General features: G+C 47.6%; 1 protein-coding gene across 8 annotated transcripts in view; it reads left to right on the top strand.

Moving 5' to 3' along the window:
• TDRD10 (tudor domain containing 10) overlaps nucleotides 1-20,997 on the top strand; it is a 43,976-nt gene that overhangs the window by 15,074 nt on the left and 7,905 nt on the right. For 7 of the 8 annotated variants that reach the window (XM_058439233.1, XM_058439237.1, XM_032154431.2 and 4 more), the window contains 2 exons: nucleotides 4,259-4,329; nucleotides 5,279-5,435. The exons of the other annotated variant lie outside the window; for it this stretch is intronic. In XM_058439233.1, coding sequence (XP_058295216.1) covers nucleotides 4,259-4,329; nucleotides 5,279-5,435 — 228 coding nt within the window. The remainder of the gene's footprint in view (nucleotides 1-4,258; nucleotides 4,330-5,278; nucleotides 5,436-20,997) is intronic. 8 annotated transcript variants of the gene reach the window in all.

Raw genomic sequence — 20,997 nt, 5'->3', positions numbered from 1 at the left:
ACTCCCCTTAGTGATGATCTCTTCCCCATAAAAGATGAGCCCAGGAGGGCTCTGCTTTCTACACCTAACACATTTCTAGCACAGAGTGGGCACCTAATAAGTATCTATTGAATGAAAGAGTGAGAGGAAGTGAAGATAGCGTAGATGACTTTTTCAAGGATTTCAGTCAAAAAGAAGAGTAGGAAGATGGAGTCGTAGCAGAAGGGGTGTATGGGGTCTGAGGCGTTATGTGTAATAAGTATTAACATGGCCAATTTGTATGCCCATCCAGTGGAGAGGGAAACTGATGCTGGAAAGAGAGGAGCTGATTTAGCGGCAGAGGCCTCGAGAAGGTGGGAAGGAAGGGATCGGGGCAGGGACAGATCTTCCACTTAGAGGGATGAGTACAGATACAGGGGTGGTGGGAGAATGGAAGTTCCCCTTTGGTTGCTTCTCTTTTCTCAGCGAAGTAAAAATCAGGGTTCTCTGCTGAATAGAAAGGATGTGCAAAGTGTGTGGTAGTTTTTTCTGGGAGAGTGAGGGGCTGATGATGAGGAATAGGTAGTAGGAATGCCATGAAGTACTGGACACTAGGTAGTGATTGCAGTGATAGACCCTGGCACCAAAGCTGGTTAACGAGCACAGCAGGGGCCAGGAGCATTGCATGGTAGCTCACGCCTGTCATCCCAGCCCTTTGGGAGGCCCAGGTGGGTGGATTGCCTGAGCTCAGGAGTTTCAGATTAGCCTGGGCAGCATGACAAAATCCCATCTCTACGAAAAATACAGAAGTGAGCCAGGCATGATGGCGCATGCCTGTAATCCCAGCTACTTAGGAGGCTGAGGTGGGAGGTTGGCTTGAGCCTGGGAGGCAGAGGCTGTAGTGAGCCAAGATCATGCCACTGCACTCCAGCCTGAGCAACAGAGCCAGACCCTGACTCAAAAAAAAAACAAAAACAAAAAAACACAGCAAGGACATTGTAGGTTTGAGTGGGGCAGGATGGTTAGGAGAAAAGGGTCAGAATCAGGAGTTTGCAGGAGGGTGGAAAGCGGTGGAGTCTGAAGGGTCACAGTCCTGGGGAGTGTAGTTGGAGAACCAGAGGTGTGAGTAGGAAAGATAGGAGGGGGTCAGAGAGTGCAGGGTTCAAAGCTGTCATTTGGGGGTAGGCATTGGGAATGACCATGTCTGGGGTGTACCCTGAAAAGCAGGGAGCTGAGGTGCTGGGCAGGTGGTTGTTGATCCCTCACCTTCTGTCTGCGTATTTGTCTGTGGCTTGCTTTGATCATGTCCGTGTTGGCATGTGCAGCTCTAGGCAGTAATTTCGGCTGTTACAATATTCTTTTGTATGAACCTACCACAGTGTGTTTACCTGCAAATAGACATTCCAGTTCTTAGGTTGTACCATATGAAATAGCTGGTATTGGACCTTTTTTTTTTTTTTTTTTTTGAGATGGAGTCTCGTTCTTGTTGCCCAGGCTGGAGTGCAATGGTGCGATCTCAGCTCACTGCAACCTCTGCCCCCCAGGGTTTAAGGGATTCTCCTGCCTCAGCCTGCCAAGTAGCTGGGATTACAGGCATCTGCCACCACGCCTGGCTAATTTTGTATTTTTAGTAGAGACAAGGTTTCACCATGTTGGTCAGGCTAGTCTCAAACTCCTGATCTCAGGTGATCTGCCCACCTCAGCCTCCCAAAGTGCTGGGATTACAAGCGTGAGCCACCGCGCCTGACTTGGACCATTTTTTTAATCTGCAAAATCATCAATTTCACATGGCTCACACTAATATTTTCCTAGTTTTTGCTTCCTCAAGCAGAGCTTCAGTGAACTGGCTTGTACGCATATCAGTGTGCGAGGTGCGAGTGCCTCTGGGACCTGTACCTAGGTGTGGGGCATCAGGGCCACATGGTCCTCACAGCTGGACCAGGAAGGGGACTGACTTGCACTCCCACCAGCAGCACAGGGTTCCTCTATCATGAATGTTTGGTGTTGTCCAACTGTTAAATTGCTGCTAGTTGGATGGGCATGAAATTACTTAGCACATAGGTGAGTGCAGTAACCTCCTGCCTGTCTGGCACAAAGTCAGTGGTCCATAAATGCTGCTGCCTTAACTAATAGCAGGCTATTGATCTCTTAAACCATGTGGTTGGCGGTGATTGATTGGAAGGGATGTGTCTTTAAGTGAAATAGGTTACAAAGCAGAAGGTGCAGTATGATTTCATGATATTTATAGTAGATGTGCAGTGTTCATATTTTGGTGGCAGAATTATGGACAATACTTCTAGTTTGCTTATCTGAGTTTTTAAAAATATTCTACAATAAACATTCAATGTCTTTGTAATTAAAAAAATCCTAATGTTACTTTTATGATTTAAAATGAGATGTGCATGAGGCAATTTTAGCTTAATGTACCAAGCCTCCTTTCAAATTTATAATTGATCAAAACTTTTTTTTTTTTTTTTTTGAGACGGAGTCTTGCTCTGTCGCCCAGGCTGGAGTGCAGTGGTGCGATCTCGGTTCACTGCAAGCTCCACCTCCCGGGTTCACGCCATTCTCCTGCCTCAGCCTTCTGAGTAGCTAGGACTACAGGTGCCCGCCACCACGCCCGGCTAATTTTTTTTGTATTTTTAGTAGAGATGGGGTTTCACCATGTTAGCCAGGATGGTCTCGATTTCCTGACCTCGTGATCTGCCTGCCTCAGCCTCCCAAAGTGCTGGGATTACAAGCATGTGAGCCACTGTGCCCAGCGACATAGTAAATACTGTATGCGTTGAAGGCCATTGTAGCCTGAAGGCAGCTGTAGACAATGAGTGAATGGATGTGCATGGCTGTGTTCCAGTAAAACTTTATTTACAAAAAAAGGTGGTGGACTGGATTTGGCCCAAGGTTATGGTTTCCTGATAACTGCCAAAATACTAGTTTTCTATTTTATTTTAGTAATGGTAAAATCTGAGAAGAAAACTATGGTTTTGCACAATATAATGGAAAAAAAAATGTAGGATTTGAAGTTAAGAGTCTGGAGTTCAAGTCCTAGCCATAGAGACGTCATTTAACCTCTTTGATCCTTATTTTATGCCTCTGTGCAATGAGTATAGTAATAATGTGTACTTTATAGGGTGGTTGTGAAAACCAAATGGAATAAAGGATATGAAAGTGCTTGGTAAACTGAAAATGCTAAGCACACATTGCTCGTTCTCACAAATTGCTTGTTACTCAGCATCTTTTACATTCATGTGTAATAAACATTAAATATTTAAGAGTAAAGCAATTAGAAAATTTGAATGTAAATGTAATATAAACATGAAGACTGAGAAAAAATGAGTTATACATAATGCATTTCTATTTTCCTGACTTTGGAAGATGGTATAAATATAAATTTTTTCCAAAATAGAGTTTTCCAGAGAAAAATTGGTTTTCATCATGGTTGTGAAATTTTATAATCATTAACACTCTTGTGGGGAAGCCAAGGAAGGAGGAAGTATTGAGGGGTGCAGGCAGGAGGTGAAAGAGCTGAACCTGAAGCAAATCCATCACAGTGGGCAGCGAGCGCATGTCTGTGACCTGAAAGAAAGCATTTCAGTAGTGCTGGAACCAGCCTGGCGCAGGCAGTCAGGAGGGAGTGGGCAGGGAGGAAACGGAGGCATTAGGTGGCCACAGCTCTTTCTACAGGTTTGGCAGAAAAGAGAAAAAATAGGGTGTAGTTCAAAAAGGCCTCCGGGTGGCATAGACGTTATCATAAAGCAGGGGAGGTTGGTGCCTTTGGGGAGACAGCAACCCAAGTCCCTGGAGCAGGATGGGGAGGAGGGGATGGGGTGAGGAAGACGGCCTGAGGGCAGACTAGGAGAGGAGATAAGAAGGGTGTAGGGAAATGTCCGGGGAAGAGGAAGGGAACCATATCGCTGGGCAGAGGCCAGGCAGGGTTGAGAAGCAGTGAGGAGGAGGTACTTGCAAAGCTGCGGAAGTCACTTCTTCCTGGGAGCATACCCTGACCACCTCCTTTCCCTCCAAATCTGGATTAAACGACAGGCCGTATGTGCAGTGATGAAACGGTGTGTTTACTTAATTGTCTTGTCTGCATCCCTGCTTGACTGGTGAGCTTCTACTGAAGACAGGGCTGTGGCCTTTCTTGTCTATCCTACAAAACCTGGCACATACAGCACATAATAGATCCTCATTAAGTATGAGTTAAGTTGGGTCCAGACTAGCTGGCTGGGGATCTGAAACCTTGAGAAGTGGTTGTAAGTTATGTCTCTGGGTCTCTCTCTTTTAAACCCTGCTGTTGTAGGAGGAAATTCTGTACCTTCTAAAGGACTTCAACCCTCTTGATGTCCACAAAATCCAGAATGGCTGCAAATGGTAATGACTGTTCGTTCTTTGTTTTCTTTGGGAAGCAGCTCCTTTCCTCCCTGTCCATTTTGCTGATGCACTCATGTTGCAGACTAGCCCAGCAACTGCCACATCCACACCCACTGTGACTTGGCAAAGGAACATTTGGGAAACCCCCTTTCCATATTTAACCCTCTGACCCAGCAGCGAATACTGTCTTATCAACACAACCCTGGCTTAGAAGTCCAGAGACCTGAGTATATTTTTGGTCATGTCCTTGCTGTGTTTTCTGACTTGAGATAAGTTACTATACCACCTTAAGCCTTAGTTGTTCCTGAAAACCAGACCTACTTATATTTTCCCTTTCTTATTTTCAAGGCAGTAAAAAGTGCTTTGAACGTTTGTTTGTTTGAGACAGGGTCTCGCTCTGTCGCTCAGGCTGGAGTGCTGTGGTGCAGTCTCGGCTCACTGCAACTTCCGCCTCCCAGGCTCAAGCAATCCTCCCACCTCAGCCTCCGAAGTAGCTGGGACTACAGGTGTACACCATCACATCCGGCTAATTTTTGTATTTTTTTGTAGAGATGGGGCTTTGCTATGTTGCCCAGACCGGTCTGGAACTCCTGGGCCTAAGCGATCCACCTGTCTTGGCCTCCCAAAGTGCTGGGATTGCAGATATGAGCCACCACACTTGGCTTATTTTGAACTTTTGGGGCAGTAGTATTAAAGAAACTCAAAGTCATAGACATACGATGCATAGTGAAAGTCCGCTCATTTCTTTTGCTCCTTAGAGGCCCATGACAGTATCTCACACTGGCCCAGCCCCAAGTCTGGACATACTCGTAGCTTGCTTGTGAACAGTTCATCTGTCACTGCAGAGAGAGAGGACACTGCCCTTCCAGCTCGGGCTTGGTGCCTCCCTGAAGCTCTGGGCTTCTCTGGAGATGTGCTCAAAGCCGCCCTCTCTCTCTTCCCTTTTCAGCTTTGCATTTGTAGATCTGGGCTCCATGCAGAAAGTGAGACTTGCAATCCAGGAGCTGAATGGCAAACTCTTCCACAAGCGAAAACTGTTCGTGAATACAAGCAAAAGGCCCCCCAAGAGGACCTCTGATGTGATCCAGCAGCCCTGGGCGCCGCTGGTATGTCTTCTGGCCTTTCTGCTCTGGGGCGTTCCATTTTCACCCTGTAGAGCGTGGCTGACTTTGCTTTCAGTGCTTTCATCCTCCTCCAGTCCAGTCTGACTGTGGAGAAGAAGGCAGGGTCTCGGGTGAAATCAGGGAACTTTTATGACCTTTTAACAGTCAGAGGTAAGGTCAGATGCAGAAAACTTGGAATTTGTAAATTAAGGAGACTATATTTTTGGCAAGGATAAAAAGGGTCATTAGGCAGTTCAGTCAAGGCTTTTTCAACCTGGAATATTGAAACTTAGATTTTCCTTGTTAATGTAGCAGACATTGAGTGTCTACTGTTTGTACAGCCTTGTTCTGGCTGCTGGTGTGAAGTGTAAGACAAAAGTCAATAAAATCTAGCTCTTCCTGGCAGGAAGATAAATATTGCCAAATATGAGGTATGGGGGGCAGTTAATGGTGGAGGCTGCCTCTGCAGGCAGAGAAGATAAGGTCCATAACTAACCCCTGGGAGCTTCCCTCAAAAGGAGGAGGGCCCATTCTCTGTACGCAGAGGTGAACCAGGAGAAAAAGATCCCATTCCAGAGCCTGAAGTGTTAGTGCTAGCAGCCGACTTGGCCGCACATACGAGGAAATCGGAACAATAGTAGCTTAAACAAGTTAGCGATTTGTTTTTCTTTCCTATAGAAGTCAGGAGTTAGGGAGTCCAGGGTTGCTACGGGGCCTCCATGGTTGTATCAGGGTTCTAGGCAGGAAGAAGGGGAGAAACAGAGGGCAAAAGGGGCCTGTGTCCTCTTAAAAGGTGCATTTCCCAGAAGCCCTGACTGTTAGGCAACAGGGGTACCTTAATGGCGCCGGTTCCAGGTTCTTCTCCCCTCCTTGACCGAGCACTGTCTGAACCCGCCAAAGGAGGGCCAATCAGAAAGAAGCATCTCCCGCCTTCCCTTGGGCCCACCCCACGTAGGCCCAAGGGATATAAAACCCAGCACACCAGCAGCTCCCCTCCCCTCCCCTCCCCTCCCCTCTCGTCCTTCTCCGCTTGATACCTCCAATAAAGATCTCTTGACCGCGACTGGTATAGTCTGATCCTTGCCCGGCCTCTTTCACTGACCACAGTTCTTGTGTTTAACTGGATGTCCTCGTAACTCATGGCCTTAAGTGCACAGATGCTGAGAGATGTAGTTTTAAAAGATAGACACATTGTTGCTAAACTTGGGGTTCTGTCAGCAAGGAAGCAGAGCATGTGTATGGCTGGCAGTTAAGGTCAGCCACAAAGCTGGAGAGGTTGGAGGTGGAAGCTGAGAGATGAGTTGGAATTATTGACTACAGTCAGATTTTCAGAGGTGGGCCAGGCGCAGTGGCTCACACCTATAATCCCAATGCTTTGGGAGACCGAGGCAGGAGGATGGCTTAAAGCTAGGACTTTGAGACCAGCCTAGCCAACATAGCAAGACCCATCTCTATAAACAGGAAAAAAAAAAAAAAAAGATCGTCAGAGGTGACTCCCTTTGCTAATTTCAAACTCTTTCTCTTCCTTTCTCTCTTAAGCCCTCTTTGAAAGGGCAGACTGTCAGACTATACTGCTTAGGAACCTTCCTGGCAGCAGTTGTCTGCTTTTCTCTGTGTTATGCCCTTCACTGAAAACTTCAGCTTCTGGCTCATTATCTTTCTGTCTTATTATCAGCATCCATGTGGATGATTCGTCTGAGAGTCCAGTCACTTACTTCCTGGACCATTGTATCTTTTTTTTTTTTTGAGACAGGGTCTCATTCTGTTGCCCAGGCTGGAGTGCAGTGGAGTGATCTCAGCTCACTGCAGCCTCTGCCTCCTGGGTTCAAGGGATTCTCTCACCTCAGCTGGGACTACAAGTGTGAACCACCATGCCTGGCTAATTTTTATATTTTTTTGATAGAGACAGGGTTTCACCACATTGACCAGGCTGATCTCGAACTCCTGACCTCAAATGATCCATCCACTTCAGCCTCCCAAAGTGCTGGGATTACAGGCATGAGCCACTGCACCCCACCTGGATTGTTGTGTCTTTAATGATCTTTTCTTCCACTTGGTCACAGTTTCTCATTCCCCTAGCCGTATTTCAGACCTTGTCATTGCTGTAACCATTTCAAGCATCCCACTCTGTGCTGTCCCCCGGTCTTTGCAGCTCTCTTACTCTGGAAGAGTGGTTCTCAAGCTTTAACAAGATCAGAATCAACAAAAGGGTTTGTGAACACAGCTTTCTGAGCCCTAGCCCCAGCGATTCTGACTCAGTACATGTAGGGTAGGGCCTGGGAATTTGCACAAGCTTCAGGTGGTGCTGATGTTCCTGGCCCTGGGACCACATTTTAGTAGCAAGGCTCTACAGCCTCAGTCTAACAGTTGATGCATTGGCACACATAGGCACCCAAAGTCTGCTGACCCCATCATTTGTTCATTTTTCAATATTCTCTTTGTTCTCTCATTTCCCTCTTAGCCTAGATTCTATAGTCAATAACCACCTTAGTTCAAACATCTTTAACTCCATTGCCCTTTTCTCACTAGGTTATAGCTTGCAGAACACTAATCCTAGTTGAACCCAGCCCTCTGCCTGTTCTGAACCCACCCTCTGAGCCCCTGAAGACATTCACACAACCTTGCTAACTGGTCTCAGTATATGTGTATGGTCACAGGCTTTCCCACTCTTCCAAACTGACCTGTTTTGGAATTCTCTGATCTTTTCTCCTCCTATGTCCAATCTGCTCTTAAGCCCATCTAATGAATTTTCTATTTTAGATATTTTTCAACTTCCATTTTATTCTTTTTTCCCATTTCTCTGCTGGACTTTTTCATCTTTTCACCTATTTTGTCTCTTTTTTTAAGATTAACATTTTTCTAATAGTTATTATAAAATCATTTTCTGCTAATTCCAATATTTGAGTCATTTATGGATCTGCTTCTGTTGACATTTATCCCTTGATTATGGGTAAAATTGTCAGGCCCCTTTACAAATAGTTTTCTGTTTTTTCCTGAGACAGGGTGTTGCTTTGTTACCCAGGCTGGAGTGCAGTGGCTCAGTCATAGCTCACTGCAACCTCCACCTCTTGGGCTCAAGCCATCCTCCCACCTTAGCCTCCCTAGTAGCTGGGACTACAGGCATGCACCACTATGCCTGGCTAATTTTTGTATTTTTTGTAGAAATGGGGTTTCGCCATGTTGCCCAGGCTGGTCTCGAACTCCTGGGCTTAAGTGATCTGCCCACCTTGGCCTCTCAAAGTGCTGGGATTATAGCCATGAGCTGAGCCACTGCACCCAGCCTATAGTAATTTTTTATTGTATGTTGGATATTATGGATGCTATATCGTGGAGGCTTCTGTTATTGTCCTCTAAATGGTGTTGAAATTTTTCTAGCAAAGATTAAATTACTAGCAGATCTTTTATCCTATTAAGCGTTTTTGTGTGTGTGTCATAGTTAGGATTGAAATGTTTCATTTTGAGCCTTTTTCTTGGGTAACATCATTTTTCCTAAGGCTTGGCTTTTGTAGGGTCTCAGGTGAGTGCTCCGGGTGCTTGCCAAGGTCTGTCCCCCTTGCCAGGTTGGAACTCCATTGTCTCCAGCACTGTGAGACCTCCAGCATCTGTGTCTTCTCTCAGAGCCCTCTCCCCTACCTTCATAGCAACTGTTCTCTTTAAGGCCTCCCGGTACTTGTCCCGCACCACGGACAGCTTAGGCCTCAACCAAGGACCTGAGGCAGACACCTAGATTCCTTGGACTTATGTGTGGCTCCTTCCTCTCTGGTCCTCTGTCCCCAAATTCCTGTCACTTAAACTCTGTTGCTGCCCAGTGAGACTGCCGCTTTCTGCTTGGGCTCTGTTTCCCTTTGCTGTGGTTTGGGAATATGCCCCCAGGCAGGAGGTCAGGGTGAATGTGGCACTCACGTGCTTTCCTTTGCTCAGGAAACAGCCCTCTGCCATTCACTCTCATTAGTCCTGTGCTGGAAATGGTGAGTTCCTGTATTTTGTCCAGTTTTAGAGTTGTTTGGGGTGAGAATTAAGTTGTGTCATGCCAGAACCAGATACTAGGAAAGAGAATCATGGCTCTCCCCTTTTTTTCTCTTGGGATAAAGATGATTTCCCAGTATTCCCACTGCTTTTAAATTAGAAGTAAGTACACAAAAGCTGAACACAAAATCCCCATAAATGTGGACATTTAAAAGCATTCCTATGTAAACAACACATGGGTCAAAGAAGAATTTATAAAGAAACTTAAAAACACTTAGAACTGAATAATGAGGAAAATACTGCCCCTGAAAAGTTTTGGGATATAGTGAAGGCAATATTTAGAGGTTCATCCAATCTTAGATGAGCAAAGAAGAAAGGTTGAATATTACTGAGCTAAGAGTTGATTGAAGAAGTAGGTAAAAACATTTTAACATCCGAATAGGAAGTAGACATTAATGGCCGGGCAGGGTGGCTAACACCTGTAATCCCAGCTCTTTGGGAGGCCAAGATGGGCAGATAATCTGAGGTCAGGAGTTCAAGACCAGCCTGGCCAACATGGGGAAACCCCATCTCTACTAAAAAATACAAAAATTAGCCGGGCATGGTGGCAGGTGCCTGTAATCCCAGCTGCTTGGGAGGCTGAGGCAGGGAGAATTGCTTGAACCCCGGAGGCGGAGGTTACAGTGAGCCAAGATTGCGCCACTGCACTCCAGCCTGGGCAACAGAGCAAGATTCCATCTCAAAAAAAAAAAAAAAAAGGGTGGGCGCGGTGGCTCACACCTGTAATCCTAGCACTTTGGGAGGCTGAGGCAGGTGGATCACAAGGTCAGGAGTTCGAGACCACCCTGGCCAATATGGTGAAACCCCGTCTCTAATAAAAAAAAATACAAAAATTAGGCAGGTGTGGTGGCGTGTGCCTGTAGTCCCAGCTACTCGGGAGGCTGAGGCAGGAAAATTGCTTGAACCTGGGAAGTAGAAGTTGCAGTGAGCCAAGATTGCGCCACTGCACTCCAGCCTGGTGACAGAGTGAGACTCCATCTCAAAAAAAAAAAAAAAAAAAAAATCTAGCCAGGCCTACAGGCACTTTGGCAGGCTGAGATGGTAGGATCACTTGAGCCTGGGAGGTGTAGTGAGTTATGATAATGCCACTTCACTCCAGCCTGGGCAACAGAGTGAGACCCTTTTTCTAAAAAACAAACAAACAAAAAAAAAACCAAAACAACTTTCACAAATTTTCTTTTCTTTTTTTTTTGAGACAAAGTCTTGCTCTGTCACTTGGCTGGAGTGCAGTGGCGCGATCTCAGCTTACTGCAACCTCTGCCTCCTGGGTTCAAGCGATTCTCCTGCCTCAGTCTCTCAAGCAGCTGGGATTACAGCCACACGCCACCACGCCCGGCTAATTTTTGTATTTTTGTAGAGATGGGGTTTCACCATGTTGGCCAGGCTGATCTCAAACTCCTGACCTTGTGATCCGCCCTTCTTGGTCTCCCAAAGTGCTGGGATTACAGGCATGAGCCACTGTGCCCAGCCTAATTTTTGTATTTTTTGGTACAGATGGGGTTTCACCATGTTGGCCAGGCTGGTCTCCAACTCCTGACCTCAAGTAATCGCCCGCCTCGGCCTCCCAAAGTGCTGGGATTACAGGTGTGAGCCACTGCACCTGGCCTGAATTTTTTTTTTTTTTTTTAAGACAGAGTCTTGCTCTTGTCACCCAGGCTGGAGTGCAGTGGCACAGTCTTGGCTCACTTCAACCTCCGCCTTCTGGGTTCAAGCAATTCTTCCTGCCTCAGCCTCCCGAGTAGCTGGGATTACAGGTGCCCGCCACCACACCTGCCTAGTTTTTGTATTTTTTTGGTATGGATGGGGTTTCACCATGTTGGCCAGGCTGGTTTTGAACTCCTGACCTCAAGTGATCTGCCTGCCTCAGCCTCCCAAAGTGCTAGGATTACAGGTGTGAGCCACCACGCCTGGTCTAAAATTTCCATTTTTAAATACTGTTTTTTGCTGAGACTTGGTTTCTTTGCCAAGAGTTTCTATTTTTTCATTTGTTTTAAGGGTGCTTGTCATTGCTCCTTGAAGCATTTTGTTGTGGCTGCTTTAAGATGTTTGTCAGGTAGTGCCAGCACCAGTGTCGTCTCAGCATTGGCAGGTATTAATTGTCTTTTTGTGCCCGGAATTGGTGGGTTCTTGGTCTCACTGACTTCAAGAATGAAGCCGCGGACCCTCGCGGTAAGTGTTACAGTTCTTAAAGGCGGCGTGTCCGGAGTTTGTTCCTTCTGATGTTTGGATGCGTTCGGAGTTTCTTCCTTCTGGTGGCTTCGTGGTCTCGCTGGCTCAGGAGTGAAGCTGCAGACCTTCGCGGTGAGTGTTACAGCTCTTAAGGCAGCACGTCTGGAGTTGTTCGTTCCTCCCGGTGGGTTCGTGGTCTCACTGGCTTCAGGAGTGAAGCTGCAGACCTTCGCGGTGAGTGTTACAGCTCATAAAGGCAGTGTGGACCTAAAGAGTGAGCAGCAGCAAGATTTATTGCAAAGAGCGAAAGAACAAAGCTTCCACAGTGTGGAAGGGGACCAAAGCAGGTTGCTACTGCTGGCTTGCGCAGCCTGCTTTTATTCCTTTATCTGCCCCCACCCACATCCTGCTGATTGGTCCATTTTACAGAGAGCTGATTGGTCTGTTTTGACAGGGTGCTGATTGGTGCATTTACAATCCCTGAGCTAGATTCGAAAGTTCTCCACCTCACCACTAGATTAGCTAGATACAGAGTGTCGATTGGTGTATTTACAAACCTTGAGCTAGACAGAGCGCTGATTGGTGTATTTACAATCCCTTAGCTCATCATAAAGGTTCTCCAAGTCCCCACTAGACTCAGGAACCCAGCTGGCTTCATCCAGTGGATCTCGCACCGGGGACACAGGTGGAGCTGCCTGCCAGTCCCATGCTGTGCGCCCGCACTCCTCAGCCCTTGGGTGGTTGATAGGACCAGGCGCTGTGGAGCAGGGGGCGTTGCTCATCAGGGAGGCTCAGGCCGCTCAGGAGCCCACGCGGGGTGGTGGGGAGACTCAGGCATGGCGGGCTGCAGGTCCCGAGCCCTGCCCTGCGGGGAGGCAGCTAAGGCCTGGTGAGAAATCAAGCGCAGCACCGGTGGGCCAGCACTGCTGGGGGACCTGATGCACCCTCCGCACCTGCTGGCCAGAGTGCTAAGCCCTTCACTGCCCGGGGCCGGCAGGGCCAGCCAGCCGCTCCGAGTGTGGGGCCCACCAAGCCCATGCCCACCCGGAACTCTAGCTGGCCTGCAAGCACCGCGTGCAGCCCTGGTTCCCGCCCGTGCGTCTCCCTCCACACCTCCCTGTGAGCCAGGGGAGCCGGCTCTGGCCTCGGCCAGCCCAGAGAAGGGCTCCCATGGTGCAGTGGCGGGCTGAAGCACTCCTCAAGTGCGGCCAAAATGGGTGCTGAGGCCGAGGAGGCACCGAGAGCGATCGAGGGCTGCGAGGGCTGCCAGCACGCTGTCACCTCTCATTTTTTTCATTCCATGTGAAATTTTCCTGGTTCTTGATATGATGAGTGAGTTTCACTGGAAACTTGGACATTTTCTTGTTACGTTGCTAGACTAGATTTTGTGTACACCTTGTGTTTTAACTGGCTTCCTCTGACGCTGCTCCCACGGGGGAACATGGTACTGCCTTGCTGCTGCCAGGTGAGGGTGGAAGTCAGGCTCCCTATTCAGCCTCTAAGGCAGCAGTGAGTCCCTTGTTATTGCCAGTTCTGGTTTGTGGTCTCCACTGACATCTTGGCGTGGATGGCTTCATTACCGCCGGGGAAAGTCTTGACTCTCCACTACACCTCTTCTGACACCACCCCAATAGGGAGAGAGAGGGGGCTTTCTCTCTGTGAGGTGGGTATGGAAGTCCGGGATTCCCAAGTGGTTTCTATTGACACCCAGGCAGGGTGGCAGTAGGGAGAGACCGGTTTCATTATTGGGTGGGGGATGAAATTCCTGGCTGCCTGCTTGGCCCTTTGTGACACCATCAGGATGGGGGTATTGGGCGACTCATCCCAGCTCCATGAGGGCAGAAGTCTGGGCCCTGCATGCTGTCTTTGCTGGCGTGTGTGGAGGTGGGCTCGCCTTGTTGGTGGCGTTTAGCTGGAGTAGAGGAGTTATTATCTACAAGCTTTCTGTCTTCCTAGCCTGTCTCTTTTCTGGTGCTTTGGCTAGAAAGAGCAGGCTTTTGTTGGGGCTTTTTTTTTTTCTGGGCCTATTGGTGTTTCTGGGTTGCTGGCCTCTTCAGTTCTAAGTTTGGAATATATAAAGCAAAAGGAAAACCCAGAGAAGTCATCACCATGCTGTACCCTGGGTTCCAAGGTCTCTGGTCAGCCTGTTCCCTTCTCTCCACCTTTCAGAGTCTTCTTATGTTTGTTTTACGTGTAGTGTCCTGGGCTCTTAGTTGTGTTTAACAGAACTAAGATGAAGTATGTATATTTCATCTTCTCAGAGTGGAGGGTCTAAGAATGGTTTTTTATTTATTTATATTTTTAGAGCAGGGTCTTGCTCTGTTGCCGAGACTGGAGTGCAGTGGCGTGATCTGAACTTACTGCAGCCTCGAACTCCTGGGCTCAAGCAATCCTGCCTCAGCCTCGTGAGTAGCTGGGACTACAGGCATGTACCACCATGCCCAGCTGATTTGGCCTCAAGCAATCCTCCTGCTTTAGCCTCCCAAAGTGCTGGAATTGCAGGGCAGCCACTGTGCCCAGCCATATATATATATATATATATATTAATTTTCTATTGTTTGTAGAGATGGGGTCCCACTATGTTGCCCAAGCTGGTCTTGAACTCCTGGCAAGCAATCCTCCTGTCTCTACTTCCCAAACTGCTGGGATTATAGGTGTGAGACTCCCAGCCGTATTTTTAAATGGGAAAAAAATTGAAGACTATTTCATGACACATGAAAATTGTATGAAATTCAGTTTGTGTCCATGAAGCATTCCTGGCATGCAGCCTCAGCCATTTGTTTACAGATTGCCTGTGTCTGCTTCCTCACTGCAGCAGCAGAGTGGACTCATGACAGACAGGCCCCCAAAATCTAAAATATTTACTATCCGGCCCGTTGCAGAAAAAGTTTGCCAGTTCCTGAGTTAAGATATAGGCTATTTTTAAAAAAACAAAAATAAAAAAAACAGGATGAAAATGCCTGGAAATCAATGCAAGAAAGAAACAACCTAATAGAAAAATGAGCAAGAGCTAGGAATAGGCACCTTTTGTAGGTGAAGAGGCATAAAAGCCAGGCTGCAACTTTCCCATTGCTTACCACGAGGTGGCAGTTTCTGACAACACCCAGGTACCTGGTGGTTTTCCATAGCCTGCTCCGATCAAGTCAGCCACCTTCGATGCTCCTGGTTTCCATGGCTTTGCCCGTCCTGGTAGAACTATCCGCCGAAGGAGCGGGGAGAGGGGAAGCCCCAGATACTCACTGTTTTTGTACAAGGGTCAGTCGTTGTTGTTACTGTTTTCTTTTTAATAAATGTTTTCAATTTCTTGTATGCTTCAGTCAATTTCCAGAGTCCTGAAGTGTTGTTTTTGACAATTTGTCAAGATTTGTTATTGCTTTTTGGGGAGAGGATTTGTTGATTGAAATATTTTGTAGTAAAATTGTTTTAAAGAAAAGAAAAAGTAAAATTAGAAGATCAGCTTACATGGCACAACACACATCCAGGCAGAGTTCAGGTCAGCGTGGGGGAGAGATTATCAAATGATATAAGATAATTTCCCTTGGGGGAAGGATGTGAGTTTTCAGATACAAGGCAGTCAATGAGTGCCCAGGATAATGAGTGAGAAAATAAAAAACTACATGAAGGCACTTTACAGAAGTATTTTAGAATACTAGGGATAAAGCTTTAGGAAGAGAATCCACATTGAAGGATATGGAATCAGGTGGTGTGATTGAATTCTTCAGGAAAATAATATCCAAGCCCAAACAAGTCAGTAAAGAATAAGGGCAGCACTTTGGGAGGCCGAGATGGGTGGATCACTTGAAGTCAGGAGTTTGAGACCAGCCTGGCTAACATGGTGAAACCCCATCTCTATTAAAAATACGAAAATTAGCCAAGTGTGGTGGTGCACACCTGTAATTCCAGCTACTCGGGAGGCTGAGTCAGGAGAATCCCTTGAACCCGGGAGGCAGAGGTGCAGTGAGCTGAGATCATGCCACTGCACTCCAGCCTGGGCATCAGAGCGAGACTCCATCTCAAGAAAAAAAGGAAGAGAATATAAGGGTAAGCCATCTGCAGTGGCGTGCACCTGTAATCTCAGTGCTTTGGGATTTGGGATTTGGGAAGCTGAGGCAGGAGGATTGCTTCAGGCCAGGAGTTTGAGAACATCCTGGGCAACCCTATCGACAAAAAATGTGCCGGGTGTGGTGGCACACACATGTAGTCCCAACTACTGGTGAGGCTGAGATGGGAGGATCACTTGAGCTGAAGGAGTTTGAGGTTGCACTGAGCTATGATTGTGCCAGCACTCCAGCCTGGGTAACAAAATAAGACACTGTCACTTTGAAAAAAAGGTAGAAAAAGACTTGCTCAGAAAGATAGGGTCTCAAAAAATGTGTGCCCCATGTACCTGTTCTCAGAAAGCTACGAAAGAGTGTGTTCCAACAAAAATGAATCAGTAAGCCAAAACAAGACAGGATCTGGTATCCAACCCAGATCCAAGAGGAGAGAGATGAGAGGCTTCCCAGATTGGCCAAAGGCAGTCCTGGAACAGTCGCTGTGCAGCAGGCAGTCCAGAGCAGAGCAGGACAGGGTGAGACTCCAGGGGTGACGTTGGCAGGAAGAAAAATGTAAAATTGAGAGGAGCGGTATTATGAAGAGCCACTGGAGGTTATAGGAAAACTTAGCCAAAGATTCAAGGAAATCCAAGTAAATGGACTGGGGAAAAAGCAGCAGCTAATGCCTAAGAAAAGGTTGCAGGCCAGGTGCGGTGGCTCACGCCTGTAATCCCAGCACTTTGGGAGGCCGAGGCGGGTGGATCACGAGGTCAGGTGTTCAAGACCAGCCGGGCCAACATGGTGAAACCCCGTCTTTACTAAAAATACAAAAATTAGCTGGGCGTGGTGGCACATGCCTGTAATCCTAGCTACTCAGAAGGGTGAGGCAGGAGAATTGCTTGAACTTGGGAGGCAGAGGTTGCGGTGAGCTGAGATTGTGCTGTTGCACTCCAGCCAGGACAACAAGAGCGAAACTCCATCTTAAAAGAAAAAAGTTGCTTAAGAATAAAAATAACACATAACTTGATTCAATAGGATTTGCAGTCACATAATAATGAGAACACTGGAGGCTTTGAGCACGGGGTGACATAGCCAGATAGAACCCATATCACAAAGTTGATAGAAAATCAACTTTGTTGAAGTATTCAATATACTTACTGAAGTATAATTTACTTAAAGTGAACCCATTTAAGTGTACAGCTTGATGAATTTTGACCAGTGCGTGCAGCATGTAACCACTGTCACAATCAAGATAGAGAACATTTCAGTCGCCCAAAAGATTCCCCCTTCAGGGCCCCCAGCAGCCCTCAGCTGTTGTCCATCCCTTCGATGAGATGGAGCTTTTCCAGCGTGTCCTGTAAATGGCATCAGGCTGTGCGTGCTTCTTTGTGTCTGGCTTCTTTCATTCAGTGGAATGTTATTGAGATGCATCCATGTGGTTGCATCATCAGCAGTTCTTTTTTTATTGCTGAGTGATATTCTGTTGTATCATGTGCCACCATTTATTCGTCCTTGCACCTAGATTTAACTTTTAAAGGGACCCTCTAGAACCCACTGGAGGAGGCCAGAATGGAGGCAGGAAGACCTGTTTCTGGCAGTCCAGGGAAGAGATGAAAATATCTTGTCACACCAGCCCTGGGGCCACCCCCCAAACAAGCCAAGTGCATCCCCACCTTAGGGCCTCTGGACCTACTGTTGTCAGCCCAGAAGGCTCTTCTCCCACGTGTCTATAGGGTTTGCTGTCTTCCTTCATTCCGGGCTCCGCTCAGCAGTCACCACCTCAGGAGGACTTTCCATGAGACAGCACCCCAGCCCTGGCGCCCTTCATCCCCTCTCTCTGACTTGTGTCTCTTCATCCCTCTTACTGCCAGCCAAAGACATTATTCCTCTTTGTATACTTATTTAGTGTCTTCTGCCCCCACCAGAACGTGAGCTTTGTGGTGGCGTTTTATATTTGTGGGTGACTAAAGGGGGGCTCCCTGAGGAGCCCACGCAAAGGTCTTTGTCTTTCATCTTTGCCTTTTTGTGTGTGGCACATAGAAGTGCAAGTGATTAAAGAATGAGAGGGAAGCAGTTGAGGTTAAAGCTGCACATGCGAAATTTCCACCAGGATGGGTCTCTCAGGTGTTCCCAGGTGCAATTCCCCAGGTTGGTGGAGGTGAGGGTGGGAGTAGACAGCGCTTAAAGAGTGATGGCCCAGGGTTGTGGCAGCGAGCAGACTTGGAGGCTGCAGGTTGGGAAGCTGCCTGTGTTCTGGGTGTCATGAGGCTGTACCCTGCTGAGTGTACACAAGAACTTCTCCCTGGTGTGTGGAGGGGACTGGAAGGATGGTCCCACCTCCAAGCCTTCTGGCCACCAACCTTTGTATTTTTGTTTCTCCTCTCCCACTGCACGGACTCCCCAGCATCACTCTGGAGCAGGCACACCTCTTAGAACACTTGACCACCTGGTAGAAATGTCCCAGAACAAAGTAAAGGGATAATTAACAGCTGTTGATTGATCTGGGCATGAGGGTGACCATGCTTATAGCAACAATGGAACTTAATTAAAATTAGCTGCTCTTGCAGCTATTGAGGTGCTGCCTTGATCTCTGTGGCTTCCATGTGGCCACCTTTGTATTACAGACACATCGGAAATTGGAGGTCTGTGTTTAGGTGACGTGCCTGCTGTGGCTGTTGGATGATAATTATGTAGATTTTCCTCTGGAACTTAATTTTACAAACTGTCAGAACGGGTTTGTTATATTTATCACTTAAATCATTAGGGAATAATAATTAGACCAAAAATGATGTGAAGTGCTTCTGTATTAATAATCATTTTTAGCTTGAAATCGCTAGTGATAATTGGTTTGTGGGGTTGGTATTTAGAACTGCCTTAGGAGAGGCCAGGCACGGTGGCTCACGCCTGTAATCCCAGCACTTTGGGAGGCCAAGGTGGGCAGATCACCTGAGGTCAGGAGTTCGAGACCAGCCTGACCACCAAGGAGAAACCCCCGTCTCTACTAAATACACAAAAAATTAGCTGGGTATGGTGGCGCATGCCTGTAATCCCAGCTACTCAGGAGGCTGAGATAGGAGAATTGCTTGAACCTGGGAGGTAGAGGTTGCGGTGAGCTGAGATCGTGCCATTGCACTCCAGCCTGGGCAACAAGAGCGAAACTCTATCTCAAAAAAAAAAAAAAGGCCAGGCACGGTGGCTCACGCCTGTAATCCTAGCACTTTGGGAGGCCAAGGCGGGCGGATCACGAGAACAGGAGATCGAGACCATCCTAGCTAACATGGTGAAACCCCATCTCTACTAAAAATACAAAAAATTAGCCGGGTATGGTGGTGGGCACCTGTAGTCCCAGCTACTCGGGAGGCTGAGGCAGGAGAATGGTATGAACCTGGGAGGCGGAGCTTGCAGTGAGCCGAGATCACGCCACTGCACTCCAGCCTGGGCAACAGAGCGAGTCTCCATCTCAAAAAAAAAACAACAAAAAAAACTGCCTTAGGAGATTCTGAATAAAAAGGCACCTTATGTGTTTGCCTACAGGGGACCAATTTTTAGCACCGTGGCTTGGCTTTGTTATGGGTAAAGAAGAGAGGCAGAACGTGGTTGGTTTAGTGAGGAAAGGATCAATTTGGGTCTCATTGATTGACAGCAGTAGTTAACTTGCACTGAGGACTCACTCTGTAATTGTTTTACTGTATGAACTCATTTAATTACAGCAGTAGGTGCTGTTAACTATCCCGTTCCGCAGATGTGAACACCAAGTAACTCACCCAGACTTAAGCAGCCAATCTCCCCACCAGGATTGGGGTCCAGACAGCCTGACTCTTGAATCCGCACTTGTAACTGCTGTGTTGTGCTGCTTCTGTTTCTTAGTACCAACTGCATGTCATTGTCCTGAGCCCAACTAAATCCTCACATCAAGACAGGTGGGATTCCTGGTGTGGAAGAGGAAACCAAGATTTAGAGAGTGAAGAATTTGCCCTAGGTCGTTTCTTTCTTTCTTGTCTCTCTTTTCTTTTTTCTTTTTTTTAAACAGAGTCTTATTTTGTCACCCAGGCTGGAGTGCAATGGCACAATCTCGGCTCGCTGCAACCTCCGCCTCCTGGGTTCAAGCAATTCTCCTGTCTCAGCCTCCCGGGTAGCTGGGATTACAGGCACCCGCCACCACGGCCAGCTAATTTTTTGTATTTTTAGTAGAGACAGTTTTGCTATGTTAGCCAGGCTGGTCAGGCTGGTCTCGAACTTCTGGCCTCATGTGATCTGCCCACCTAGGCCTCCCAAAGTGCTGGGATTACAGGCGTGAGCTGCAGTACCCAGCCCGTAGGTCATTTCTTATTTGATTCTTTCATTCAGCACGTATTTACTGAGAGCTTAATATGCACCAGGCATTTCTTAGGCCCTGGTGTTACCTCCATGGTCAAGGTAATTGTTGGAAGACACTTGTCATTCTTGTTCTTGTGATGTTTACATTCCAGTGGTAAAAGAGACAAGAAAATACCAGATAATGAGTAGCAGCCGGAGAACTAAAATATGATGATGTGATGAAGAGTGAGAGGTCACTTCTTTAGATGGTTCTTGGGGGGCCCCTTTTGTGGGGTAGTGACATCTCTACTGAGATCTGAATGCCAGCTCAGAGCCAGCCACTTGGAAGACCAGACTAAGAACCTTCCAGGCAGAGGGAGGCCTGCAAGTGGCCCAAGGTATGAGCCTGGTGGGTGAAGGGGAGGGGAGTAGGCGGAGAGGTCACTGGGAAGGGGCATCCATTGGTACAGCCTTGAGAGCCAAGGTCAAGACTTCAGGATTTTTTTTTTTTTTTTTTTGAGACGGAGTCTTGCTCTGTCACCCAGGCTGGAGTGCAGTGGCACGATCTCAGCTCACTACAAGCTCCGCCTCCCGGGTTCACGCCATTCTCCTGCCTCAGCCTCTCCGAGTAGCTGGGACTACAGGCGCCCGCCACCACGCCCGGCTAATTTTTTGTATTTTTAGTAGAGACGGGGTTTCACCGTGGTCTCGATCTCCTGACCTCGTGATCCGCCCGCCTCAGCCTCCCAAAGTGCTGGGATTACAAGCGTGAGCCACCGCGCCCGGCCTAGACTTCGGGTTTTATTTGTAAGCATGACGGGGAGATGTTGGAAGATTTTAACCAGTGATGTCATGTGATCTACTTTTTGTTTGAAAAGGATCACAGTCCTCAGGTGATTGGACTGTGGGGGCAGGTGCCGCAGCAGAGCTCCCTGTTTGCTGTCGCTGTTATTGTGGTAAGAGATGGCGAGTACTGCGGTGGTGGGTATGGACACAGAGAAAAATGCTCATGGCCTCGGGTGTGTCTTGGAGGAGGCGGT

The sequence above is a fragment of the Hylobates moloch genome, unplaced genomic scaffold, assembly GCF_009828535.3.
Source record: "Hylobates moloch isolate HMO894 unplaced genomic scaffold, HMol_V3 SCAFFOLD_5, whole genome shotgun sequence".
Taxonomy (NCBI): domain Eukaryota; kingdom Metazoa; phylum Chordata; class Mammalia; order Primates; family Hylobatidae; genus Hylobates; species Hylobates moloch.
Note: the sequence above shows the minus strand (reverse complement) of the source record. Positions and strands in the feature narration are given on the sequence as shown.